General features: G+C 38.0%; 1 protein-coding gene across 1 annotated transcript in view; it reads left to right on the plus strand.

Annotated features, from left to right (window-relative positions):
• Positions 1-24,170, plus strand: part of GRID1 (glutamate ionotropic receptor delta type subunit 1) — a 506,785-nt gene that overhangs the window by 403,022 nt on the left and 79,593 nt on the right. Inside the window, exons 6-7 of the mRNA XM_029963176.1 lie at positions 6,936-7,097; positions 8,445-8,564. Coding sequence (XP_029819036.1) covers positions 6,936-7,097; positions 8,445-8,564 — 282 coding nt within the window. The remainder of the gene's footprint in view (positions 1-6,935; positions 7,098-8,444; positions 8,565-24,170) is intronic.

Consider the following 24,170-nt stretch of genomic DNA (forward strand, 5'->3'; position numbering starts at 1 on the left):
GACGGGGTGGGCAGAGTTGCTCAGCCATTCATGCGGGAGGGCACGCAGGGAAGATGCCTCCTTGGAGGGAGGAGCATTCCAGGAGCCGAGTGGAGAGAGCTGAAGTCCATGTAACGCAGTAACCAGGCAGTTCTGTGACCATCTGCACAGGTCAAGGGCACTCATCCTACCTGACCCTCAGTGCAGAATGGTGGGCATCATCTGCAGGCAGAGGCTGCACCTCTGCAGTGGAGATCTGCACCATCTACCCCAGTGGGGGCTGGTGCCTGCACCCAGATGGAGCTGCTGAAGGGAGAGGCTGAAGTGTAGACCTCAAACTTCAGGAAGTGCCTGGGCCCAAATGCTGGTGCAGGGTCTGGATACTTGGACCATGGGGCTCTCTTTGGAAACCTGGTCTGCTGAGAGCTGATGGGCTCCCTCTGTCACAGAGGGGAAGAGCATCCTCTTTCATAGGCTTTCCAAGCTGGTGAAGAGGGCTTTAAACTAAAGTTTCCATGGGAGGGGAATCTCAGTCCATCCCACTCCTACCAGATGATGTGAGCACCAGCAAGAGATGTCCAGAGCCTGGAAAAGGATCACAGCTCAGCAGGAGACCACCCGAAGAGCAGCACAAAGGAATTTCAGTCAGTAAGTTGGCTTCATTGGGGCCCAACTTTAATGTTTTTATGCAAACACACATTAGGAATAAACTAGAAGAGTTAGAGATGTGCACGCTCCTGCAGGACTATGATCTTATTGGCATCATGGAGATGTGGTGGGATGGCTCTTGTGACTGGACTGTTGGAATGGGAGGGTGCAGGCTTTTAGGAACGACAGACAGTGGAAATGAGGAGGGAGTGTCTCTATGTCAATGACCAGCTGGAGTGCATGGAGCTGTGCCTGGGTTTGGATGAGGAGCTCACCGAGAGCTTAGCGGTCAGGATTAAAGGGAGGACAGGGGCAGATGGCATTATAGTGACCATACAGGCCACCCAACCAGGAAGACTGAGAGCATGAGGGTTCTGCACAGATGGATAGGAGTGGCATCACATTCACAGGCCCTAGTCCTCATGTGGTACTTCAGCCACCCTGGTATTTCTTGGAGAAACATCACAACAGGGCATGAAAAAACCCAAGATGTTCTTGAAATGCATTCTTCTTCCAGTGACAGAGCATCCAAAGAAGAGGGGTGCTATGCTGGACCTGGTTCTCACTAACAAAGAGGGGGCTGGTAAGGAAAGTGAAGCTCCAGGACAGCCTTGGCTGCAGTGACCATGAAATGGTGGAGTTCAGCATCCTTAGGGCAGCGAGGAGGGTGCACAGCAACCTCACCATCCTGGAGTTCAGGGGAGCAAAGAGGAAGACAGTCAAAAATGCTGGGAGGCCTGTATGGATGAACAAGTAGCCCCTGGACAAACTCAAACACTAAAAGGAACCCTACAGAGGGTGGAAGCAAGGACAGGAAGCCTGAGAGACATACAAAGAAATTGTCTGAGCAGCCAGGGATCAGGTTAGGAAAGTTAAAGCCCTGATAGAATTAAGACTGGAGAGGGAGTCAAGGGCAAAAATAAAATCTTCTATAGGTACAGTTGGTGATAAAAGGGAGACTAGGGAAACTGTGAACTCTCTCTGAATGGAAATAGGAGACCTGGTTACCCAGGATAAGGAGAAGGCTGAGGTACTCAATGATTTATTTGCCTCAGACTTCACTGACGAGTGCTCCGGTGACAGAGAACTTGTGGATGCTCCGTCTCTGTCAGTGTCCAAGGCCAGGATGGATGGGGCTTTGAGCAACTTGCTCGTTCTAGTGAACCTGCCACTCTAGTGAATGTCATGCCTGCCCCTGGCAGGGGTGTTGGAACTAGATGATCTTTAAGGTCCCTTCCAACACAAGACATTTCATGATTCTATGAAACTTATTTAAGAGAATGAAACAGGTTAAATTTTCAGTCTCTCCGCTCCGACAATGTCTTTGCAAGCACACCATTACACCATAAGTACCCACTCATCTTCGCTGCTGAGTAAGATGCATTCTGCCATTAGAGACACGAGTGTGTAACTCTCTCTGGCAGTACTTGAACTCTGAAAGTTGTAACACAGTTTTAGGGCATGCTGGTCTGTGCATATGCAGCCACCATGATACCACTCCCCAGGCAGCAAGTGTTTCTGCTGCTGGCAGGCTGCACTTGATCTGAGCTCCTCTTCCATCTGCTTCATCCTTGGAGCTGACTGCTGTGGCCACTCACAGAGCAATTTTGGCAGCAGCAAGGTACAGATGCCCAGCTTGGGAATGAGGTTTTGAAGTAGTGGCATCTCAGTGTCAGCAAGCCTTCCCAGCTGGTCTCTTCAGCATTCTTCTCTGGCTGGACTCCTGGTTCTCCTGGAGAACTCAGAAGCTGTGGTCAGTTTTTGTGGCTTGCTGGCCTTCCCAGAAGAACACTCGTCTCTGATTAGTCCTTCTGAAGGAGCTAAAAGCTGTCTTCCTACATAACTTTAAAAGTAAAATCACTCTGGATAATCTCATGAAATTCGCATAGAAACCTCTATGAAATGACATTTAATAATGTGATAGATTTCCGTTCTTGTTGAAAATTTCTGCTGTTGTCTGCTAGTGTATGGTGGATTTATTTCTTTAATATGAAAGAGAGCTTCATAAAGTCTGGAATAATTTCCAGAAGATAAACTAGAACATGCCTAAAATTACTCATGTACAGGCACAATCTTTAACATATTGGTGAAGCAGTCACCATCATTCTTATAGCAGATAGATTAAAAAGCATTTCAGTACCTCCTGCTCTTACACTGTCAGCAATGGAGTGAAAGAAGAACTGAAAATTACTGTCTCTTCCTCCAAACATGACTGAAATTAAACACTTTGTTCTAGTCTAGGAATTTTTATTCTATTAAGGGGAATCTCTTCAGGCAGATATATGTCCTTCCCTCCCCTGTTCCCCTGTGAATATACAAATAGGGGAAATAAAAAATGCTCCAGAGCTTTGAAATCCCAAAGAAGCCAAATACATTTCCTTGTTTTTCTTGTCTCTTGCTTTGCTATGAATTCTGAATGCTACCTGAAGATTAATTTTTAAGTTTACTTTTTTCTCATCCCTCTGACAGTACAGGTGGAGTTGGAGTATGGCTTAACCACTGATATCTCACAAATTCTCTTTCAATGCCATGTCTGTACTACGGGGGTTTTGATAGTTCACTGAAAATTAAAATATGTGTGCAGTTGCAGTTTCAAGTATATACAGGCTATGACTGCCGAATATTTTTTCGTCTCAAAGCATCACTGTTCTGGAGGTTTCAGCAAACTCAGATTGCAAATATGATCTAGGACATCTGCAGAGATTTTGCTGTGTTAAAATGTAACAGAGGAAATTATTATATCCCTGGATTTACTGGGACATCAGACCAGAATTTCTGTATCTTAAGTAAATTTTTTTCTACAAGAGAATACATATATAGTAATGAATTCAAGTAGAAAGTGAATATTATTTTGAGAAGAGGATCATATCTGAGGTGTTTAAGTATTTTTGTCTACCTCAGAAAGGAATTAGGAAAAAAAAGTAGATAAAAATATACCTTATAGTAATTTAATAATATATCTTACTGTAGGTATTGAAGGAATCAACTGTTCAGCTACAGTCACAGAACACAACTCAGGCATCAGATTGGACCTGATTGCATAATTCTGTTTTCTAGCATAAATCTAGTTCCCATTTGGAATTAGGTAAAGACAGTAACTTTATACTACAGTGGATAGTCAGGAGCTGGGTTTTGCTCTGCCCGCTGTGCTGAGGCACCCTGATATTTTTTGTTCTTGACTGTGTTTTGCACTTCAAAGAGACTCAGCCTAGAGGACTACCAAAACAATAACATCATGTGAACATCCTGTCTTCTCTTCTTCTACATAAACACACTGTCTATGCACTGATTTTTGATCACTGTGCAAAACCAGATGCCTTGACTCATAGGCTGTATAAATTTTAAAGGCTGTCCTTTATAGAGTGGAGTTATACATTTTGTGTTAAGTTATGGCTTAACTAGCAGATTGAACAAAGAAAATATTTAAAAAAAAGAAGAGAATTTGTTTTCTTAATGTTACAGATCCAGCCTTAGTTGTGGAAGTTTTGATGCTGGGTTTTTAGTAGCTTGCACATTTTCTGTTCTAAAAAAAAGAAGTGTTGATTGTGTGAATAAGATTCAACTTACTCTTCAGTACGATATTGACCTTCAGTGAGAAAATGTAGTTATATATGCATGTGGTTATTTCTGGAGTAGATAGAGTATGTTTATATGAAGAAAGGAATTTTGCTGATTAAAAACCACCATATACTCATATTTTGGATGAGGCTTTCAGTAGAAGAGAACTGGAGTGGCGAAATACCAGTGGATATTTGCATACAACAAGACGTGCAGAATATTCTTTTCATGGCAAAAAGTAACTTGCTGTATTCTCTGCAACATTTCCTCCTGCCTTGGTACATACCTCCAGATATATGATAGAAGGGTATAAGTAGAGGGAGACTCCTCTTGTGCAGACCCTTTCTTGCTGTCACTCAGTTTATACAATTTTTTCAAAAGAAATTAATGGAAAAATAGTGATACAAATTCTATTATAACTCTAGCTAAACTATAAGGATTAAGTTGGTAAACACAGGTGTGGTTTGTTTTGCTCTGCAGGATGAGGTAATTTGAGTTGGATGCATGGTCATGTAGGCTGAGATCCTCAACACAATTCTCACAAGCTCTCAGTAAGTTAGACCTGCAGAACTGGGGGGTTTTCTTCAAAAGCAGAAAAACTAGAAAGAGTAAGAAAACAATGTACCCAAGTGCATCTTCTGTTTTGTCCTAGAGATCTCTGCTAGCATACCAAGCACACTGTTTTTGGGTGTGAGGCTGCAGTTTTCTAGAACTGCAAAAGAAAAGTGATAAACATAGAAAACCCAAAGCATTCCTGATTTGTGGCAGTTCCAAGGCAACAGACAATGAGTTGCCAGTTAAAAGGGAGGATGTGAAATAAAACTCAGTGGGGAGCAAAAAGGACCATGATGGCACATAAGAAATGGTATTTTTCCCTATGCATGTAAAACCTATTTCTAAGCAAGTGGATTTTGTGATGTGTGGTTTATCTTGTGGGATCTGAGGTTTGTTTTGATTTTTTTCTGTGAGGAGTAGTTTAACCTAGAAGAAGAAAAGTACCCTGTTGAATAATAAGGATCCACTTGGTTGCTGTATTTGGAAGTTGTTTGGAAAATATCTGGAGATTAGGGAAACAAATGCAATTGAGAAGAAGAAAACTTGGTTGCTGGGACTCTTACTAACTCTTTACTAAGGAAATCTGGAAAGTAGCTACTTTGAAAACTGTTTTTAAAGGAAAAGGATTAACTGGATAAAATAGCAAATATAGGTAATGTGGACTGCTTGTTCAACAAGGCTCAGAAGAAAAGAAGGGAATAACAGTGTCAGTGGCAGCTGGAAGTGATTCTCACTGATATTTTCTCATAAGTTCTGTATTATTTTCATATTAAGATCCCTTTTTATATTTAGTCAAATTTGTGGGTATTCTCAACCTCTTTTTTCATGTATTTGTTTTGTATTTTGGTTCTTTCAAAATGAATTCTTGTTTATATATCTTCTGTTCAGATTTACTTATACTAGAATATTTTTTAAAGTGCCTAGGTTATCAATTTATGTTGAACTCCAGATTATGGAACATGAAACATTTTGTTTCTGAAGATTAGAATCTTAGAGATATCAGGAGTTTATTTGGAGCCATTGATGCAACAGTAATACATGTTTAAGCTTTCACAGAGTGACACTTTTACTGGCACACTTAGAGAATGACATTTTTATAGGAAGTATGCAGCTGCATTAACTTCCACATGTAGCCCCTTCCTGGTCTCGAGGCATCACTTTCTAAGGTGAACTAGAAATATTACAGAAGATAAATGGCATATTCATGGATCACCCTGATTAAAGCCTTCAGCTGGGAGAATATATTTTTAATAATAATAAAAAAATGCCGTATTCTACAAATTATGTGAACTGGAGATTTGAATCTAGTAAAGAGTAAATCAAAACTCCTGCGTGTAGGTTTGAAGAAGAGTGCATGTGAACTCTGGAAACAGGTGAAGAGTATTTAATTATTTTTGTTAAATCATTTCTCAGCAAACTCCCACTGCTGAAGTTTTATCAGCTGTGTTGCATACCACTACATGTCAAAGAGCTGATCTTGTATTGCTGGCCATGTCTTGATTTGAAAAATGAAATACATAGCTCAGCATTACTAGTGTGGTGTTCTGTTCTTACTGAAGCCATTATCCTCCATTATTGTTCTCATTATCTCTCATGTAAATTGAAGAATAAGGAGACTAAAATCAATAGTTCCACAGAAAGAAGCATAGTAACTAGTCTCCTGTATATTTGGTGGAGAGAGATGATAAGACCAAAATAATACTGTAATGTCCCCTCCCTTTGTTCTAAACAGTTGCATTAGTTTGCATTCATGCACTGTGGTGGGTTTGCTGTGCCAGAAATTACCAAGGAGATTGCTCAAATGAATAAAAACCCCAACAACTTAATTCTATTCCATCTTTCTCTCCTTGCTGAAAGGACTGACAAAGTAGCAATCCTTGTCTTTCATTGATAGATAGCTGTACTCCCTCTCTAGCTGAGTTTATATGTGAAGTGTGATCTCTTACTTTACAGCACTGCATTGCAGTGGTGTAGGTAATGCTCAGGCAGTGTATGTGAGCCAGAGTCCCCCAGCCAGCAGGACCCAGGTTCACTGATATTTGTCTCAAATGCCCTGACTGTTGAACATGTCAAACATTCCCAGCTTTTGGTTTTTACTTATGCCTTACTTTTGTTCACTTTATTAGCTGGTTTTTGCAGTTTCTTTAAAAGGTGCTCAAATAAACAAAGAGGCTCATTCTTATTATTGCTTGCAGGTTTCCAACCTGTACCTCTATGACAGTGTGCTCATGCTGGCCAATGCTTTCCACAGAAAACTGGAGGACAGGAAATGGCACAGCATGGCAAGCCTGAACTGCATGAGGAAATCCACCAAACCTTGGAATGGAGGGAGATCCATGCTAGAGACTATTAAGAAGGTGAGAAAAGAAAAACCACAGTCGTGTGAGCAATGGAAAGAATTGTTTCATTTCTACTCGATCGTTTGAAGAGGTTTTTTATTCAACTTTTCTTTGATTTATTAAAAGCAAGTGATTTACAACTACCAGGAATGATCCACAGCTATTAAATGAGTGAATGATTTATGACAAACAAATTGCAGACATTGCAGTGTTGCTCCAGTGGTGTGTGTTCTACCTCTGTTGTTCTCACAGACACCTTCTGTGGAGATACCACAATTAGGAGTAGTCACTTGTAGAAATGGAAGCATGCATTTTATAAAGAGAACAACCTAAGGAGCTCAGGAGGGCAACCAGTGATGTGGTTTAAGACTTTTGTTCCATTTACCAAACTCAACTAGCTTTGTATGTTAGCTGAGCATTGGTAAGTATGTTTTTGTGTACTGTAGGGATCTGATTTAGCCAAGTTGTCACTAACAGTTACACTGTCTTGCAGCATTGCTGAATTACTCAAATATGGACAGTACTGTGGTTTGTAGATGCATGGCAGCTTCTTGTATGAAAGTTATTTGGTCACGAGTACTAGTGGAAAAAACCCCCTCATTTTTTACTATCCTAACTTTAGAAATTATTATGAAGAAATCCCTTGTTTCCCAATATATATGGATGAAATAATTTTCCTCTAGTAAAAAGATTCAGTTTGATCATTTTGATCAGTCCTAATGATGCTATTCTTTGTTGCTAAATTATTTCAAACTTTGATGTCACTTCCAGCTTCTTTGCTACAAACCCAAAATCAAACTCGGTGATACTTTCACAGGGATACTTCCAATTATAACTTTTTTTTTTCCTTGCCTCTCTTGGGAACACAGCAGGCATACTCTTTTTTTTGGACTGGAGTTTCATGCCTTTATATTCAGACCCAGAAGTGAACATGCTTCAGTTCAAGTAGATACTGAAATAGCTGTTATCTCACAGTCCCCCAAAGTCCTTCTCCTCTTCTTTGGACTCTGTTTCTGTGAACAATGATGCCCTGATGGCCATAAACAGTGGATGTGTTAGTGCTAAAGTAATTTAAAAAAAAAAACAAAAAACAAAAAACAAAAACAACAACAAAAAAAAAAACCAAAAAAACCCCCAAAAAAACCAAAAACAAAAAAACCCAAAACAAAACAAAAAAAAACCCACCAAATTAAAGTCTTTTGTCTGGCACTGGTTTGGGGTTTGAGCTACTTAAGGACATGTAATTGCTACATTTAAGTTCACTGTAAGCATTTTCAAAGCAGATTTTGCCTATCTTTAATGCAGAGGAGTGTTTATAAAGGTAAATTTGTTCCATTCTAAACTTCTTAAAACTTATTTCCTCAGGGCCATATAACTGGGCTTACTGGTGTTATGGAGTTCAGAGAAGATGGTGCCAACCCCTATGTTCAATTTGAAATCCTGGGCACAAGCTACAGCGAAACCTTTGGCAAAGATGTGCGGAGGGTAAAGACATGCTGTTTCTTTCTTTTCTTTTCACCTAAATAAAGTGCATTCTGCTTCACAGGTGAAAATGTTATTCTGAAGAATTAGTGGTATGCTGCAGAAGAAATTTACTATAAGAGAAATATTTTCTAATTTATTGCACACTTAAATCTTGAAAACTAATTTTATATTGGTAGGCAGGAATTCTGCAAGTTGTTTCCCACGTGCAGTAATAATGAAGTGCCATAACAATCCTGTGAACATAATAGTGAAGACTGCACAATTCTGCTCATCTATTTTATTGTTAATTAAGATATGATTGATATAATATAAATATGGAAGATATAATACAACTGGCACTTGTCTTACTAAGGAAGGTAACTGAGAATATAAATTACCTAAACACACAAAGATGTTCCAAGTATAGCTACTACAAGAATTTGAGATACATAAATAAAAAACTGTAGAGAAGATAATTTCCAAAATTAATGATGCCATATCCTGAAAAATAAAGGATGATTCATGAGTGGTAGCTGGTGGAGTAAGAACTGATGGGGATTGGAAGGCAGTTAAAATGTTTCCAAGGTGTTATTAACATAAATTGTCTTGGGCTAAGAAGGCTACCTGGAACAAGTCATGCAGAGGGGATGCTCCAAAAGTGTGTGAAACTCTCAGTTGAACAGTGAGGTACTGATTGGAACCCAGGATACAAATAATTTCTAAGCTGGTCAGCTGGTTGAAATATAGACATTACCACGGTGTGATTAATGGATCCTACATTAAACAGAGCTAAACAAAGAGGTTTTCCATGAAGAATTAAAATATATGACATTTTCTATTTTCATTTGACCATTGGTTTCTGTGATTTGTTTTGATTCACCTAAATTACGGAAGTCTAAATGGAAAAACAAGCAATAATGCAAAAACAATGTATTTGCATTATCATTTTTATCAGCAAAACATGAGATTCTTTCAGAGTATAGTTTGGCACAAGAATTCTGGATGTGGAGCCAAAGGCATTCAACATCTATTAGAAATTCAACAGAAGGCAGATAAGTATTGGAAATGCATAAAATTCCAGGAGATATAATTGAAAATTTTCTCTTGCCAAAGAATGTGTTTGAACACTTCAGATTGGCTAGGCTCCCTCCTATATTGTAATGACCAGAAAAGGCTATTTCTCAGTCTGCTTTCACTTCTAGAAGGTTGAAAATTAGGAAGTCTTAAGTTTCAACCCCTACCTGAATTATTAAAAAATATATACTCTATTGTCTCAGTTTGGAAAAGTGTTGTATATTTAAGAAAACAAAGTCAGCTTAGGAGGTCTAGGAAACAATTCCAGCTGATAGTCAGAAGTATGCACCTCCCTTTATGCACAAGTATGCAGAACAGAAGTATCTGGTGCCACGTGAGATGCTGTGGACTGTCCTTCTGTGTTTCCAGCTGCCACTACAGAAAAGCAGGAGTGTCCTGCCAGTGCTGTGTTACCCTTAGCACATGGATGTCATGGGGCATTTCAGTTCGGTTCCATTTTGTTACAGAATTCCCAAGTGACTTTGCATAAGTCACATAGTGGCTTGGTGCTTTGGTTTCCCTTTCAGTAAATTTGGTATGAACACCACTCAGCACAGGTTTGAGCCTTAAAGGCAAATTATGATGTGTGAGTATATGTTATTACTTTTTTTTTCTGATGTGTATTTCAAATATGGTGACACAGATACAAAAGCTCTCACTTTGGCATATGTAGCAGACTGACCACATTGACATATAATCCAGAGGTGTGAAGTGGAGAGAGCTAAAATACCACTCAAAAGGGACCACAGGGCAAAGAAATAGGTAAAATGACTAAATGGAAAAATTGCTAAAATGGCTTACCTGATATACTACTGATCACTTTTGATCCCTAATGTGCTACTTTGGGATTAGGTGTTTAATGTAGGAGGCCTAACTTTTTGAATGTCAAATCCAGAACATTATACAGTTCCCAAAAATGAAAGGGAGTATAATTCTAAATGGGTAAAAAGCTAATGGCTGTGGAATACTGCTCTGAGATAAAATAAAATTATACTTTTAGTCTAATATTAGAGAGAGAGTAAAAAGTCAGCAATATGCCCGAGAAGTCTATAGAAGAACTTGGAAGAGATGATACCTCTCAGAGCATGACTACCATGGAACTACTGGAATTCAGTTATTTGAATTGACTTGTATTAATGCAGCAAATATATGTTATAGCTTAGAATTACTTTTAAAAACTCAGAAAGTCATGTTTGTCTTGTTTATATTAGTTGAGTGAGAGACCAATTCTTATTTATTATCAGTTGTTTCCATTTTCCTTTGCTCAGTTTTAGCTGTGGAGGCACATATTTTGGATAGAAAACAGAAGGTTCTTCTACCTGGTTTTCTTTTCTTCTGCATGGAGAGCATCTGTATTTATTTATCCCTCTCCAGATCCTACAAAAAAGTCTTTGCACTTGGGATCTGTGACAGGGTAAGGCAAAAGACTATAACATTGAGTGTTGAACCTTAGACAGAATCCAGTCAAAAGCAAGTGGACTTTTAACTCTCAACATCCCTTACAATGTTTCTTGGGGATCATTCCCACCAGAAAGACTTCTAGGAGGGTGTGCAAGATAGTAACTAAAATCTAGCAGGAATTTTCAGAGCTATTTTGTAGAGGCATCTTGACTCTCCAGTTGCCCTGAGATCAGGTCTTTCTGCAGACAATTGTTGCTTTCACTAGCTGTGATTTAGGCAGGAGTGCAAGTAAATATATGTATTTTCTTGCTTCGTATACCTTCTGCTTTATTCAACAAGTCACTTAGTATGTCTTTTGGTACACAAGCCTAACACCATGTGGTTTTCCTAAAGGCTTATAGTGCTTTTGTATGCACCATTTATTTTTCCTTTGGGTGTACTTTAGTGAAAGGGAAACTTCAGAAAATGCTCTAATTTCTTTGGTTGAAATATAAAAGAACAGGATATGTCCCTTAAGGTATATTACCTTGTTTAACAACAGGCTCAGGCAATTGCCTTCTATTCACTGTGTCTATGTGGAGATTTAGAAAGCATGGTGTACTTGTGCTTAAAAAAGAGATTAGTGTGGTGGTTTATCAGGGCATTTGAAACTTGAAGATTGCTAGACAAACCAGGCTTAAATGCCTAGTGCTTGGCAATTACCCCTATGATTTATGTTCCTGCTGTCTGTAAACACCTTTAGAAATAGCAACCAGGGTATCTCTATATTTTAAAAAAATATAATAAAAATAATTAGATACAGAAAGTGATAAAGGAAGAAGTAAGAATAAAGCTGATGTCCTACTTCCATGGAACAAGGGACATAAAGTAGGAAAGCAGGTCAGGACTACATTAATTCACTCCTTGGTGACCATCTATTAGTCCTTATTAATGAAAACCTTCATGTAACTGTCAGAACACCTGAGCTGGTTTGTACTTCTTGTGTTTCTGCACTTGGATGGATTCCACACAATGCAATAGTCTGTTGATCCAGTTGTGAGAGCAAAAGTAAGGGAGCTGGTAATCCAGGGTGGTATTCCTAGCAACTCACTACCTCACAGTGAGCTCTTGAGGTGTAAACATATTTGTTCTCATTTGACCATGTATGCAGAGAACACCACAACAGCTAACTGCCCTTGTAGGGATGTGATTAGGCTTAGTTAGATGATGCCCGTGAGGAGCTTTATGATAATCTTCATCTTCATCCTTGGCAGGAAGATCTTCTGTAAGTGTGAAATGATGTGGTTATTTAGTTTACTTTATGACAAGGATCATATTTTTTCTAAAGCAATCTGCACTTCTTTACCAAGCTGGCTGTAATGAAGGCAGAATTAATGGTTTGCACACATTCAGTATTTCATAAGAAACATTCTGCTCAAAATGATAATGTTTGGGAGTGGTTATTAATTTCTGTTAGTTGGTGTGCTTTAATTTTTTTAAATTAGATTTTCTTTAAATATCAACTACTTCATAAACAGTTATAGTTGTTTCCTACAGTACTTCTGAGGCAGATTGCAGAATTCACTGTGAGTAGTTTCTGTGATATGTTTCAGAGTTGTTGAAACCCCATTTTTGAATTCTGAAAGCATGGTTTAATTGGGATTGTTACTTTTAGACAAAATCTCATCATTATCATGATGAGAAATCCTATGCTCCTTATCTGTTGCAAAAAGGAATGTTATTTTTAGGGATCTGCAGTAACAAGTGCTTTTATCTGCAAGAATATTGCCAATTCACATCGTATGCTGCTAAAAGATATATGTATATATATATATATATATATATATATATATACACACCAAAAGAATGTGATGGTAATTGAATCAGTTTTGCTTATATGGACAAATACATAACTAAATTTCCTGAGTTTAGCTATAAAACAGATGCCTGCATCCCATCTGAGCACTTCATAAACATGTACTTGGATGTAATATTTTGGTTTAACCTCTGTGGCCAAAGTATTCTTCAGCAGAAATGTAAGACTTGGTTACTTTGATCCCTAAAGACCCTCTGTTACTTTGCAAAGGAAAGGGCTAATAGTCCTCTCATTCCATATAAAATATGATTTCCCACATTTATATTTAGTTAAACTTTCTGTTTGAGTTGATTGAGTGCCATGGTGGAATAATTTGGAAAAAGAGTGTTGTGATTCACCCTATAAATACGTGTGTCAAACTGAAGAAAGAACTGAAGTATTTTACTTAAAATAATAAAACTCCTTTAATGATTAGCAGTAATTTTCTCTACCAGATGGCTGTGAGGAGTAAAAATAAATGCATACCTTGCAAATTCCAGAGGTTGAATTACTTGTGGTGAAAAATACAGCTGAACATATAGGAAATTGCTATGCTCAACTATAGCAGAATATTAGAGAAGAAACATGATGAACAGGGGTGTTTATTTTCTGTTTGCTCAGGTTCTGCAAATTGGACCTTTTTGTAATACTTTATGTTCTGTATGATTTCATGGTAAAATTCTAGCTGAATTATTACACTCACTGAAAAGGAGATAAGCAATTTTAAAAATGTATTTTCTGTTGCAGATATGTGATAAATAGTTCTTTTAAAGTTAGTTTTTTTATTTTATTTTATGTTTTTGAAAAACAGTGGGACTCATGCTCGCGTATAAACTGTTACTTGTATTGGCAAATACAAAATGTTGTATATATTTGCAAATTATACCAGTGTCAACCCCAAGTAAATGGGATGTCTTGCAAATTTGAGTTGGAATTTCTCCAAGCATGAGATCATGCTGGTCTTCTCCTTTGGAAGACTGTTCAGCTGTTTATATGACATTTTCACAGTGTGAAGCTTAAGGCTAGATTTTAAAAAGCAGCCATATCTGAGTTAAGAGTGGGGCCAGGATACCTAGAGCAATTAGGATACTGCTGAAGTTTCCACAGCCCACATACACCACTACCTGTATGTTTGGAAATTCTGTTTAATTTGTGAGTCACATACTATATCCTACCTACCAGATTATAATGAATCTTGGCTATAACATTGTCCTTTTTTAACACATTAGGCAATACTGCATAGAATTGGGATATGAGGAGTGTTAAAATGAGCCTTATAAAAACAGGTACATCTTTAATTACGGAGTTTTCATCAAAGCTCCTATAATTTATTGATGAATCCTAGGAGAGTATTCAGAATGGGATGACAAGAAAGACCCTTTCTGTAGCTCAGCTCAGGAAGAATCTGTGCTGAAATGTGGACTCTATGAAGAAAAATGTGTTTCCATAGAGAAATGGGTCAAGATTTTCTGAGTTTAACATAGACTAAAGAGAAGTATTCAAAAAAAACTGCACAAATTCTTTTTACATTTTTGGAAATCCAAAGACAGAGATTATTTGCTATTTTCTTTTTCACAGCATCGATCTTGAACAAAGGTAACAAGCTCACTTCTCCAGAAAAGAGGGACAGTCACTCTTTTTGAATTTCCTGCCCTAAGAAATGTCTTTGATACATGATTATTTAAACATTCACACCAATCCTGAACTTTCTGTTTAGTGTCAGAATAGCACTTTTTTTTTTTAATAACGTCTGTTTAGTGAAATCTCTTTGAAAGATAATAATGATAATGCCAAAATACAACTATTTAAGCTGTCAAATCAAACAGGAGTCATCTTGACTTTCATAAGTGCATAAACTAAGGAGATCTGACTTCCTTTATGGCATGATTTCAGTGTCAGGGACAGTTGCAAGGACTGTATGTCGAAGGAGACCATGCATAGTTTGTTTTCTGTAGTATTTGGAAAATGCATTTATTCTTCTAACGATTGTTGCCCTGTATCATTTGGTAAACAGCAAATAGCTGTAGGTCAAGCATAATTTATGAAGTAATTTATGTCAGCAGTAACTTTAAAATCCAGGATAATGTCACCTGTATGTTGCTCTGATATATTCGATGTGTCAAAAAGTGGATGTTTAAATACAGGTAGTTAAGATATTTGGTCATGCCAGCATCACAGTTTTAAGAAAAAAGAAACAATTTTATGGTTTCTCTTTAGTCTTATTAAAATACAGAACATAAATAGAAGTAGTTAGAAATTACCTTTATATTTGTGTTTTTATTTCTACCATTTCATGTTGGATTTTATTATTGTGTATGAGTAAATAATTTTACATGCAGGTTTTCAAAAGACAAGTTTCACAGCAAGATCTTAGTGGTCAGCCCAAATGTGGAACATGAGGAAATTTTGTGTGACAAAGTGCCACAAATTATCTGACTTACTTTGGCTTGGTTCTTTAATTTCATTATGCTTTAAAAAGAGTAACCTTAATTTGTCAGCTTACTGTTTTGGAAATATACCTTCAAAAGGGCATCGGAGTTCTGATTAAACTTCTTTGTCTGTGTTGGCTAATTCTCTGCAATTACAGTACTTGGCAGAGATTGCCTGCTGCTCTTCCAGTTCCTGACAGAACTGCCTTTAAATTGAGGACTTGCTGTTTTCAGACAGAAAACACTCAGTTTTACCTTAAAATAGGTACAATCTATAATCGATGTGAGCCTGTGCCAAGGAAAGAATTCCAAAATATGCCCGGTCCAGTACCACGATATCTCCTGCAGTAGGACTGAATTAATTTATGTGTTTGGGTAAAATACACAGATGTCACATAATAAAACTTGTTCTCCAGTTTGAGACAGCATCATTTTGCTGGAATGGGGATGGTATCAGGCATAGATAATAACAGTCAAAATGGAATATTCTTTCTGAACCTTACATCTATGTGACAGGCTACCAGATTTGGTATGTCTGGATTTTTAATACATTAATGAGTGTGATGCACAAACATTTACTTAACTCACAACAACATCTTTCCTATGAAAAGGTAAGTTTCAAACTCCCAAAAGAGTTTGTTGATGAGGTCTGAAAGCTTGCAAATATTGGGCTTTGTTGGAAAGCAGATGTAAGGAAGAGTAAAGGAAAAAAAAACCCAACATATAATCCAGGGATTCTCTGTTATAGTGGAGGAGTTAAGGAAAATATCCTGCTGCTTATTATTGACCAAAGGACATAGCCAGATACAGACTTTCTTTTAGGAAAAGAAGCATCATAAAAACTGTTAAATCTGACATCAGTTATTTGCTTTAAAATTTCTTACCAAGATCAGTTTCCCTGAATATGAGCACTATGAAAAGAAAGAGAGTGCTTGCTGTAATCATGAAATTCCTCTCATTTGGAATACTTCCAAAAGGTTCCAAAAGGTTGTGCTTTACTTAGGACAGCACACCCACTTGTTCCCTCTGTGTCTGAAATTTCTGTGCTGTCTTGCCTGGTCCTGCCCTTTCTTCCACCATCTTAAACTCTGGGAAAACAAGTGGGGAGTCAAATCCTTTCTCTCACATGCCCTGTTTTCTGGGATACTGGGTCTGTGATGAAAGCATTGATTATACTTTTGTGTCTCATAGTTTACTGGTTTCAGCAGCTTGACTACTGTATCTCCCTGCATTGTTCGTTGTAAAGTCTCTTTTTTTTTTTTTTTCAAATTTTATCAATTGATAATATTTCATTACAATGCTGTGAGAGAAGTGGTTATGTTTTAAAATGGTTGAAGTAATACTATCTAGGGATGGTGTCTAGCTGTTATCAGTTCATGGGCATTTGTTTGGATTTTTGTTCTTTTTTTTTAAGTAAGGACTGTTATCTAAATATAAATAAGGTTGACAAAGTGCAAAAATAGGTGTACTTTTACAAAGCAGTCTAAAGCTTTCCTGTGCAATACTGTGCTTGGTTAGATAGTGACTGAAGGTGCTGAAGCACTGAGTCCCTGGAGCCTTAACACAGAGCAGTCCTGGATGAGCACAACAGTCAGCAATTGCTTACATGGAGTTAAAAATGCTCATATCTAGTAACTAGAAGCATGGGTGATATTTAATCATATGAGAACATTTCAGTTTGAGTAGTTCTAGCACCATCTATAATTATCTTAAAGCTTTATGTGTAATTTATTCTGCCATTAGATTAATACAATAAGGCATAAGCTAGTGGATGCTTTGCAAGATTGCTGTCTGAGCTGTGCTGAATGTAAACTTTCTACTCTCATTCATGATGCCATTCAATACCAGTCTACAAGGCCACTGTAGCTATTTACATTTCAGTAGCACCAGGAATCTATGGATTTGTTGTACCAGGAGTTGCCCAGGTATTTAACTGTATTATTATTGTGTAAACCATGTAGTTGTGTGTTCAGAAATCTGCTGCTGTAGTTTTGCCATTCGGACAGGAAAATGCTTTCATAATCTAAGTTTTGAGAATGTTCAGTATTGGGACTCCTCAGGGTGTTTGCCAAGATAGGGGGCAATAGTTCAGTGGATGAGGTGTAATGTATGAATTTCAGGGTAGGTATAACAAACAGTGCTGCCTATGCCTGAAACTTGCAGACAGAGCAGCTCACTTCTGGAACAGAATCTGAAGTTGTGTCTGTTTTTAGTTTCTTCTCTCCTAAATTTTAAAATAAATAATTGAGAGGAAGTACTTCATAGTAGGTTTTCCAAACTTTCACAGTGATAAGACAAGGTAATTGCATTAGAGAAACAAGTGTTATTACTCCTTGGTTTTTGGTTGGTTGTTGGTTTTGTTTTGGGTTTCTTTGGACAAGCGAGGGCAAAAGAGAGCATAAAACAGCTACTTTATGAGCATGAGGGAAGTGCACTGAGATTTTATTATTATTTTTCATTAACTCTGATGGGTTTCTGAGTGTTCAGAGGAGGACTGTTCCTCGATAGACTCACTGAAAGAACATTCAGAGCTTTTTTATTTGAACACAAATAGGAACACTATTACACAATAGTAGCCAATGAAGTGGAAAACAGAGATTTGCTGGCTGACCTGGCTTAAAATGAACCTGAATCTAGGGTACAGCCCACAGAGTCTGCTACTCTAGTGTGGCCCTCATTACAGGACATTTTGGTCTCTTTCTTCATTAAAACAAAATGTCTACTCTTGAGATCTCAAGATGAATCTCCTATGTCAGAGGCTTGCTCTCTGACTTTGCTTCTCCTCCTCTCATGCATCCCCCAGTTTCAGACCCTGCTACATGGTCCTCACTGTTGTATTGCATCCTGTCCCCTGAAAGCTTCTCTCTGTTGTGGGTGGTCAGTTGTCTCCATGGAAGCCCCAATGTCCTCCATTTCAGCAAACAATTCAGTGTGACTCTGTGTGCAGTCTGGCTCTGAAAAATTGGTACCTTCCTCGGCTACCCAACCACAACTTTTTATTAGAACTCAACATATATTCACACTTGAACTGAGAGATTAAGTATATTCCATCCATTGCATAAAAGGCTTCCTCCCCATTTCTATTTTGAATCTTGATGGAGGTTTTGGGTAAAGACAGATGAGTTGTTCAAAGATCTATTACTATGTTATTTTAACTATGGTTTGATTTATTAAAAAGGTAAGGAAAAATGTAAAACACCTACTGTTAAATCTCAGAAGACAGAGAGAATTTTTCATATATATTTTCATTCATTATGTAATGTACTTCTGTATATTTTTCCTATGGGAGATATTACAAGATTTTATTATCAATTGCTGTGTCAGCCATGACTTTATACCATCATAACACTTTACTCATGATGACTCCTGTTGAATCTCTCTAATTATCCACATACCATGCTCTTTGTCTATGTCTTCCATTCCCAAGCTGCAGTGCAAAACAGTCATTTGTTGTAGCCAGTAGAGAAGGACAAATGGAAAATATGGATTAGATTGCCTTTAATTAATTTATATATTGTTTTTTTTAGTGAGATTTCATAAGGAAAGGAGCTCAGATTAGACTAGACAGTCATTTTTTAGAAATAATCAAAACTTTAAGGCATTAAGTGGTTTTGGCTTTAAAACGATTATTGCAATTGCATCAGGTTTTGGATATAATTTATTACAATTTTCCAGGTTCACAAGAGAGAGCTTCCTGCAGTGCTAATGTGCTGTTTTAACAAGTGTGCTGTAGGCAAAACAGAATCTGATCATCATTTTCATCTAGACTTGCAACAGCAGGGCCACATCCTTCTGGGGGCCCTGGAGCCTCACCCAGGTGGGATCTCACCAGAAGAGAGTAGAGGGGCAGATTCCCCTCCCCTGACCTGCTGGTCATGCTGCTTTTGGCACATCAGGGCACACTTGGCTTTCTGGCTGCAAGCTTCTCCTCAACATCTCTGTATAAATGTCCTCTGTGCTTCAAGGTGGTGTGTTACTGAGCTAACTACGGAGGAAAGGAATGCTCAACATCCTAGAAAATCACAGTTTCCTCGTTGCTGACTTGGTGTCATCTTGAGGTGAATTTGTTGAGTATGGCATAGTTCAATATTGGACAGTATGATGAGAATATGAGAGTAATTTTTATCTGACAGCTGAGCCATCTGTGAAAAGTCAGAGTCATCATCAGTAAAACCTTTTTATCTGCCACAGAGTGACTCTGCTTTGGAATATAAATAACCTTCAACTTAAGGGAAAGGCTCAATAATGGTGGAGAAAATGAAGCTGGGCCTTCCTCTCTCTGTCCCTCTCTCTGACATACATGAAGCACATAAAGTTGAAGCCTGGTGGTGCCACCTAGCATAAAGTAGAAATCTTCTCTTTCTTATTTGCATTATTTGCATGCTTGTGATTTTGTCTAATTGCTTTTTGTCTTGTTCAAAAAACAGTGCATTGTCTGAAAAACTTCGTTTTTCTTTGTTATTTATAGCACAGGTTGGCTATAATGTGTTGGAGGAGTTCACCACATTTATAAATTGATCTATAGATGCCCTTGTAATATTTTATCCTAATATTATCAGGAAAAGATTTTTCTGGCTTAAAATACATCAGTGGCCCTTACTATACATATTTTCTGGTTTCATTTGAAGAGAACAGGTAGAGCCTTGTTTCTTCACCATTTATAGCACTTCAGAGAGGATCTTCACCTGCACACTGCTCCTGCCAGATTATCTTTCTCTGTTCTCACAGATTTTGAGCAAAATAAAGTTTAAGAACCTGTACTCATTTTACTGGTGTCTCTGTATGAGAGGATTTATGGTAGTTCTTTTGAGTATTGATACTGGATTTTGAAGATAAGCTGCCCTGTTTTCTCACCCTTTATGAAGTAAAGAAAAAGAGTCAGCAGGATCTTCTGGAAGGAAAGGAAGAATTGGAACAGCAAGGATCTCTTGAGCTCCCTTCCCTCCTGTGTCTCCCTGCCTGCCCACATGAATAATCCTCATTGCTCCATGGCAGTTAGTCAGGCTACAGCAAAGATTAAACATCCTTCCCTGAATCTGAATTAACTTTCTAGACACAGGTAGTATAAAATAGGTACATCAATGTCCCTACTACCTCTCTGGTTTTAATTATTTCAGAAATCCTCTCTGTTCTGAATTCGTAATAACCGTGAATATTTCCAAGACTTGGAAGTTTAGGATCAGACTAGCAGCAAGGCTGTGTAGAGGCAGATTTCCAGTTGAAGTGAGCTGTTTTGATTGTGATTTTGAAACACTACTGTAGGATATCTCACTTCTCTAGCTCTGGCTTGCTTCAGTGGGTATTGCATGGTCCAGTCCAGAAAGACAGTGTATGGATTAATGATGCTCTAGATCAACGAGCAAAGGATTGTTTTTTTTTCTCCTCCTTCTCCATTAGAAATTTACAGATCCAAAGCCATTTGTGTGCTTGTGTACAGCCACAATCCTGCCCACTGCCATTGCTTCAAATCCTTCCATGCTCCCCATGCTTTCCTGTCACCAAAAATAAGCGTCAGCAATGTGTTCCAGCATAGAAATTAGGATGTCTGTTAGTTTGTTCTATATTAGTTCCAGAATTTCTTTAGTTTTCCATAGGTATCTCAAAGTGCCTGATGATAAATTAAATGGGGCATAGACCCAGGCAACAGCAGGATGCTCTGTGGGGGAGTGCACCAAGAGCACAGGCAGCTAATTTGAGTAATCCCAGAAAGCTGGGGGTGCAATGATTGATGAGGAAAGGACCTCCAGCTGGCCTGTAACTGAAGCAAGCTGACAAAATCTGTTGAATTAAATACTGGTTTGATTGACAACATCTCAACTGAAATCCACATCAGGACTAGTTCTGTTGCCTTCCTGATGTATATTTATACTGAAGTATGCCTGGTCTTGGCTATGTTTGGCTTTTTTATGTCACAATGTCCTCAATTGTAAATCCAAATGTTCTCCCTTTCTTTGTTGCTGTAAACCATTTGCATAAAAATGCTGAGTCTTTAAATTGTGGGAAAGACTATAAAATATGCAAACTCCTATACATGTATACATGCATATATAGATTTCACTGTATCTTAATTTTCTCTGTGGCATATTAGAATATGCTTGTCTTGCCAGTCAATTAAAAAAAAAAAGTACAAATCAACAAAAAAACAGTTCCTCTGGGAGCATTTTGAAAGCTTTATAGGGACACATTTAAAGATTAAAAAAGTATAGCAGTAAGATTCTTTCTTCTACTTTGGTGTGCTGACTAATGCCGTCAAAAATACAATGTTGAGAAACAAGGCATGCCCAGTGGAAATACAGGGGTGTGAGAAAACCAGAAAGAATTTATGGATAATGGTCATCAATGAACCTGACAGGCAATATCAGTACTTCCTTTGGCTTATTATTTCTAGCTTATTAGCTAGAAATACAGCTCTGCTTTCCAGACTTTACATTAGAACTCATATTAATATTACTGTGAGGAAGAATCTTTCCTTATTTTCTCTGCACAATATTTTGCAGCCAGTCCTGCAGTCTCCCTCCTAGTTCTCTGGGCTGGCCCTAGCTGCCAGCTCAGAGCACAGACAGTGCTCAGCTCTCCCTCTTCCTCTCAGCAGAGGATCTGAGCTCTGGCACCCATCAAGGTAACACATAGGGGTAACTCCTGGTCTGGTCACTGCACAGGGAGAGCAGCCTCACAGCTGCTCAGAGGGTGGACAGATATGCTAGAAAATACTATAAAGTAGTGTTTTACTTTACTGGGATACTTCAGTTGCCTTCATTATAGGAAATTGTTAAGTTTCTGGCTCACTTATCAGACTGATCAGAATTTGATAGATAGTTTTGAACCATGCCAAAAAAATTGATAACGGGTTGTCTGGTAACAGTTGAGAAGGAGAAATAGAGGGGGCAAATTTGGATATATAGAAAATGCAGGCTAGCTTAACACATGTGCAACTATTTCTTATTTAAATCAGATGGTGTTTTTTTTAAATAATAGAAGTTTTTCACAGACTAAGAGATAGATTATATTCTACATCAAATTTCTCTCCATTTTAGAAAGTCAAGAAATGTTTTGGCTATCAGTTTTATTGTTGTGATTTTCGGTTTCAGGCACTAATTCCATACAGGGAATTTTTTATACACATGTATATACGTGCATTAGCTTCTTTCATGTAAAGGATAAGGCTTTCATGTAAGATCCTAGCTAATGTTAGCCTGGTTTCACCGATAATAAGCAATTATTCCTTCCACGGCAACTGGCAGGCAGTGAGTACAACCACTGCAAGCAGGGGTTCCTTTTCCAGAAAGGCACCACATGTAAGGTAATCTAGATAAACATGCAAAACATATAATGGTCCTCTAGCTTGTTTTTCTCTGCCTGTTGTTTCTCTTTGCAGCCATTCTAAACACGTTTGATTGGCCGTGCGTCATTACCAGGCATATATATGCCTCAGCTGAGAGATTATTAGACAGGTATTTTCTATTCATGAATCACGTCTCTGATTCCAATTTATAAAGTCTCCTTTATTAAAACTTATTCTCACTAGGCATTTCTTTTAATTATCTGAGAGACTATGCACAAACTTCTTTTTTTTCCCTTTTCATTTTTCTTTGTAAAGACTAAAAATATTGATTCCTAGCTAGCTGGATTTTGTTGTCTTTCTGCTGCTGTATTTTGTCCCTGTAGAAATACTGTCTCCCTGATGTTACCTTCACATGAAGACCTTTGTACATCTGCAGTTCTTTATTTTCCTTAGGAGGAAATGAGGCTGCCTTGGAAATGGGTTTTGAATGGATTTTTAAATTCTCTGTTGGTCAAAGAAAATCAGTTAATTTGTAATGAAAAGAAGAATAACCAAAGAGAAGTGTTTCATACAGAGCTTTTTCTAAACTATGATGACCTTTTGGTCACAGCACATGGGATAAGACTTCACAATGCTACTTGTAGCCAGCCACAACTTTTTGGAAAGGATACATATGAAGGTTGTCAGCACAGATCTCCTGAGCAGGGGGGGAGTAGTCTCGCTTACCCAGTGAAGTTACTGCCTGTGTGCAGTGCTGTGATGCTGCACAGGCAGCAGCCCCCAGTGAGTGAGGCAGGATGTTCCTGCAGCTGCAAAGGCAGTCCCAGGCTGTGACCCAGCTGTGGTATCTATCAGCTCTCCTACCTAATGAGGACACTGCCAGTGACTGACCGAGTCATGGCTGCAGAGAAACAATAAGCAGTTATGTCAGACTGTTCCAACAGAATTCAATGGTAATACAAAGCAGTTAATTTTCTGAACCAACCTTGTATATAGCATAAATATGAACTTCTTTCCTGAACACCAAGATGGAGAACAAAGTGTGTAGTCACACTGATCTCAGGTGTACTCCAGGACCCAAACCACTCCAGCTGCCTCCAAATGGCAATAGGTGTTTGGCATCACTGTACTCTGTATCAGTTAATAATTTAAAAAAAAAAAAAAAACAACAAAACTCCTACTGTTTTATAGTAATCTGCTTTAAAGAAAAAAAATCTATTTGCAATGTCAGAAGGTGTGATCTACCTGAACATCTCCCAGCTAGATAATTTCTAATTTTCTTAATAGATGTGTTTGGAAGATAGTGACTTACAGACAATCATAGGCTATCTTGAGTTGTAAGGGACTCACTTATGTAATTTAAATTCTTAATTAAATACAGGGGACCGTGATAAAAGTATATAGAAACTGCCTTATTTATCAAAATATTTCTAACCAGCATAGCATTGTATGTTTTGTATCCGTGTTTTAAGGGATATTTCTGGACAATATGGGGTGGGGGAAAAAGGATGTCCAAGAAGAGCAGCTGTCTGACTTCTCATGAAAATCAGGTGCCTTTAAGGTGACCAAAGTCAAATGAATGAAGTCCAAATTAATTTGGATCTGAT

Source organism: Manacus vitellinus, unplaced genomic scaffold (genome assembly GCF_001715985.3).
Source record: "Manacus vitellinus isolate BGI_N305 unplaced genomic scaffold, ASM171598v3 scaffold_54_pilon, whole genome shotgun sequence".
NCBI lineage: Eukaryota > Metazoa > Chordata > Aves > Passeriformes > Pipridae > Manacus > Manacus vitellinus.